General features: G+C 65.1%; 1 protein-coding gene across 1 annotated transcript in view; it reads left to right on the top strand.

Moving 5' to 3' along the window:
- The first annotated feature begins 52 nt into the window (after positions 1-52).
- SLC9A3 (solute carrier family 9 member A3) overlaps positions 53-4,836 on the top strand; it is a 44,038-nt gene continuing 39,254 nt past the window's right edge. Inside the window, exon 1 of the mRNA XM_006140113.2 lies at positions 53-433. Within this exon, the coding sequence (XP_006140175.1) occupies positions 226-433 (208 nt within the window). The 5' untranslated portion in view covers positions 53-225. The remainder of the gene's footprint in view (positions 434-4,836) is intronic.

Below are 4,836 nucleotides of genomic sequence, written 5' to 3'. Positions count from 1 at the left end.
GGGGCCGCGGGATTAAAGGCCACCCGGGCGGGCGGGCCGGGGCTGCCGCTGGCACCCGAGCGCGCTGGGATTCACTCTGCCAGACGCGCGTCCAGAGGCACCCGGCACCCCACACGGAGCCGCTAGTCCCCTCGCAGCAGGAACTCGCCCGCGGAGCGTCGGTCCCCTCGCAGCAGGGACTCGCCCCGACATGCGAGTCGGAACCGGCGCTGAGCTGCTTTGACAATGTCCCAACGACTGGCTTTGGGCCCCGGTGGAGCACTGCTGCTGGCCCTGGTGCTGGTCCTGGGTGTGCTGCCCCAGGCCAGGGCTATCGAGGAGCCCTCGCTCGGTGAGGGCCAGGGCTTCCAGGTGGTCACCTTCGAGTGGCATCATGTCCAGGACCCGTACATCATCGCGCTCTGGATCCTGGTGGCCAGCTTGGCCAAGATCGGTAAGTGGTTGGCAGGACCCGACTTTCTGGATCCCTGCACCCCAGGGACAGGGCCCACTCCCACTTTTCCCGCCGCTGCACACCAGCCGGGGGTGGGTCAGGACCCAGCAGCCAACCGAATTCGGGCTCTTGCAGGTCTCCCTGAGGGTGAGGGCACTGGGCCCCGATTGCCGGGAGCCGGGTTCATGGCTGCGGCCTCCACAGCACTGTCCCGAGCACTGTCTTTCTTGGCCCTGGGGTCTGGGCCGACACCAGGCTGCCCAGCTCAGGGCGCCTGTGGCCAGGATAGCTGCCGGGCTCGTCGGGGCTCGGGGCGTTTGGATACACTGAGAGGGAGCTCGGGTTGGCACTGGAGCAGGTGTTGGTCTCCAGGACAGAAAGGACTGAGGCTACTTAAGAGGAGACCTGGTAAGACCCCATGGCAAGCCCCTCTCACGCCTCCTCCAGAAAACCGTAGTCTGGTAGATTTCTCCTCACTGGCAGCCGCCAATCAGTAAACGGGGTTACAGGGACTCCTGGGCAAGGTGGTGAGAAGGTCGCTTTCGCTGCGCTTGGGAGGGTCTGAGTCTCCCATGTGGCCAGTGCCAGGAGGGGGTGTGGCCTGAGCCAACCAGGTGGGACAGGAGGCTGGGAGGCCCAGAGAGTTTCCAAAGTGGTTTTGGAATGGGGAGGGGATGGGAACTTCATGGGACAAGAAGGGACAGGGTCAGGAACAGGACCCGAAAGCTGGTTTGGGGTGCCACCTGGAGCTGGCAGCCCTGGCTGGTGAAGCCTTGTAGCCCCTCTCCTGCTGTGGGGGCCCCTCCCCTCCTGCTTCCCTCTCCCCTTCCTCCCCTTCCCAGGCCTGGCCACTGCCCCCCTGCAAGCTCACTCGGCTCCTCTGGGTTCCCCACTGGAGCTGCTTCCTACAGGTCAGTACTCAGGATGGGCCGGGGTGCCTTGGGGAGGTCCAGCCTCCCCGGGCTCCAGGACAGGCTGTCCTAAAGCCCCTGCTCCCCTCTGGACAGCAGCACCCATCTGCATAAAGTGCATGTGTACTTCCCGGGCAAGCTGGGGCCACTCCCAGTTCAGCCCCGGTGTGGGTTCTGGGCCTGGCACTTGAAAGTCCAGTGATGGCCGCCAGGGTACCTCCCGGCCCATCAGCCAGAGGGAGGCCACTTGGAGGGCATACCGACCTGGCGGCCCCAGAGTTTGTTATTCACGGTTGAGCATGGCCTGCAGGTGTCCCCGGAGGGCCCGACTCTCTCACAAGGGCAGGGTGGCCTCCAGGCTCAGCTCCTCTCCCGGGCAGGGCAGGCTCAGAGCGTGTTCTGGCCAGGGCTAGCCATGTAGAAAGGCCACCTGACACAGCAGGTGCCCATGTCTTAATCCTGGGGTCCTTGCCCTCACCCGGGAGAGAAGGGCCAGGCCCTGGGGGAGCTCCTGCACTCTGAGGACAATGTGAAGGACCCTTGGGGCTCCCTGAGGAGCTCTGGCCCTGGCCAGGCCCTCCTGTGACGTCAGCCCTTCCGTGTCTGTGTGGACTCTCTGGCCTGTGAGCAGCTGGCCTGCAAGTCTGTCCCACCAGAAGTCAGCAGTCCTTGCCCCCAGCCTGCCCCCAGCCTGTTGCTCCTAAGTCCCCGACCCACTGAGCTGGCCCTGCTCAGGCCCCAAGGCCTTCCTGGCAGCTCAACCTGGTCTTCTGTGACCCTGGCTCCTGTCCTTCCCCCATCCTGCCCTGTCGTCCTCCCCTGGGCCTTTCCCGGGCCTTTCCTGCCCAGCAACTCAGGTGCCCACCAGGGGTCTCCAGGACCAATCTCCCCACACCGGACTCCGCCTGTCCCTCACTGCTCAAAATCAAGTCTGAGAGGACAAGTCAGACCCCTGTCCCACTCAGCCCCATGGCGCTCTGGTGAGATTTACCCACTCTGCTCCCCCACCCGCCACGCTAACCCTTTACCACAGCAGCCCAGGACTGGGACGAATGCCCAGGGTGCCCTGCGTCTGTCCCCACCACGCTCTGGAGTAGAGGCCCTACCACGCACTGTGCCGCCATGAGTTCTGGACTTAGATCCACTTACCCGGCCTGCTATCCTCAGATGGTCCCCGGGCCCTCCCGGCACGGCGCCTCGGTGCTGTGGTCCCCGAGCACCCCAGAGCACCCTGAAGTCCAAGTCTTCACCCGAGACCCAACCAGCAGGCACAGGGGCCTGGGGGCTGCACAGACGAGAAAACAGAGCCCGTGCCCTCCCCCATGGCCACATCCCCCGTGTGGCTCAGGTCTGCCAAGTGATTGGCTCTTTTGTTGTTTAAATGGGCCCAGGAGTGTCGAAGATTTCAGCCTCAAGTTGCACAAACCTATTTTCTAGCCGGAGAAGGGGGTCGTGCCCGATGGCCCAGCGGCGGCCAGTGCCGTGCCCGCTGCCGTTTCTGACCCGCGTTCCTCGTGCGGATCCGGTTTCTTCCAGCCCCTGTGACCCGGTGGGGAAGCGAGGTCTGATGAGAGGCAGTGTGGGATGCTAGGAGCTGCAGGGAGGCTCAGGTCGGCACACGGTCAGTGCTGGGTACTCGGGAGGGGCAACTGCCGGCCCCTTGGCGTCTGGCTCCCAGAGGCTCCTGGCTCCTCTGCACTGAGCCCTGGGGCTCCCTGCTGCTTCCTGCCCCTCTTAGAGCGCGGTGGGCTGAGGGGAGCACCCTCCTGCGTGGAGGTGGAAGTGGGACAGCCATCCCCATGGCCCGTGCCACTGCCACTTCAGGCCTCAGGGGCTCCCTTGGAGGTGGGGACCCCCAGGCTGGGCTTTCTCTCCCTCACGGTCCCTCCTCACGAGAGCTAGGCGGTGCCCACCTCAGCTGGCCAGGCCCTGCACAGTGTTGGACGCAGGGCCTCCCGGGGCAGAGCCAGGCGTTTCACGGGTCGGAGTCAGTGAAGGCGCTCCGGTGGGCAGCAAGGGCTGGGCTGGCCTGGCTGCAGGCCGAGGAGGACTTTGATCTCCACTGTGGCTTGTGCAGGGCCAGACTTGGTTGGATCTGGTTCTCTGGTGGCCACCCGGGCCAGAGGGCAGAGTGGCACCAGGACGGATGCTGGGAGGGCAATCAGAGCTTCTCGGGCTTTAGTGAGGACGCAGTCCACCTCGGCTGGGGGCAGGGGTCCCGAGGTCCTTGCTATCGCAGCAAAGGTTGGGCCTCCCATCCTGTCCTGTCCTGTCCTCACTGCCCAGGGTCTGCTGGCCTCACCTTGCAGCTTGAGCCACTCATGAGTGACACATGAAGACCACGGGGTTTTGAGTGGGGGCGCTCGGGAGGCAGTGGAGGATGCGGATTCGGGAAGCAGAGGTCCGAGCCCCTCCAGGACAGTTGCTTCCTACGTCAGGTCATGGGACAGATGTTCCCCCAGGCAGGGAGCCAACGTCCTCTGGCGCTGGGCCGGGAGCCCCAATTCGGTCAGAGCTGAGGGAGGGAACTGCCGTGGGGGAGGAGACCTGAACCTGGCGTGGGCCCTGGGCAGACGGCCTGGGGCAGCAGGAGTTGCAGGGACGGAGGGGTAGACAGGACCGAGGCTGGAGATGCCAGGTGGGGACACACTCTGGGGGTGGGGTTTGTGCACTCCTATGGGCCGGGGAGACCCTGGCCTCCCTGTGGCCTTGGCCTGAGCCCTGAGCACAGTAGCCTCTTCATGGGAATTGAGGGTGGAGCCCGAGTCTCCATGTCTCTGTGGGAGCCCAGAGGGGGCCTCTACCTGCTGCGGAGCCCCAGGGCCAATGGCCTGAGGGCCAGGCTGGGGGTGGGCTGGCTCCCGGCACCACCCTGTATGCATAGAGCCCACTTATGGTCTCTTGCCTCACCCTGGGGTCTTGACGCTCAGCCCTGAGCCCCGAGGGGAGGACCCTGTGGTGTCTGGGTCAGGAAAGTGACACTGTGCAGCCTCAGCCCAGATTGTCCTGGGTCCCCTCCCTCAGCCGCACACCACGATGCCACTCTTCCCATGGGGCTCTGGTCAGGCGCCAGCCCGGTGGAACATTTTCTCCCAAATGTTGACCTATGCCTCCACGAGAGCTGGGCTGAGCACCAGGCCACTGCTTCCTGGGTCCTCTGCCAGTCCAGTGTTCCTGGGGCGGGGTGCAGGTGGCTGGCTCTCCTGGCTCTGGGGCCCAGCCGTGGCCCAGCTGCTGCCTGGGGGGATGGAGCTCGCTTGGTCCACGACCATCCACCCTGAGTTCCATCCCTACCTTCCAGCCCAGGGCACACGGCCTCGGGCACCGGGCACCAGGCACTCCCCGATTTACGTCCTCAAGCCGAGGGGAGTGTGGGAGCACTGACCTCCGAGGCTGAAATCAGAAGCTTGAGGTTCTGCTTCGAGGGCCGGGTCTGAGGGAGAGCAGCCCCTTGGGTGCCCCCCATGGACTTCTGGGCTCCTTCCACCAAGT

Source organism: Tupaia chinensis, unplaced genomic scaffold, assembly GCF_000334495.1.
Source record: "Tupaia chinensis unplaced genomic scaffold, TupChi_1.0 Scaffold000020_1, whole genome shotgun sequence".
In the NCBI taxonomy this organism is placed as follows: domain Eukaryota; kingdom Metazoa; phylum Chordata; class Mammalia; order Scandentia; family Tupaiidae; genus Tupaia; species Tupaia belangeri.
The sequence above is the reverse complement of the archived record's forward strand: the minus strand, read 5'-3'. Positions and strand labels throughout refer to the sequence as shown.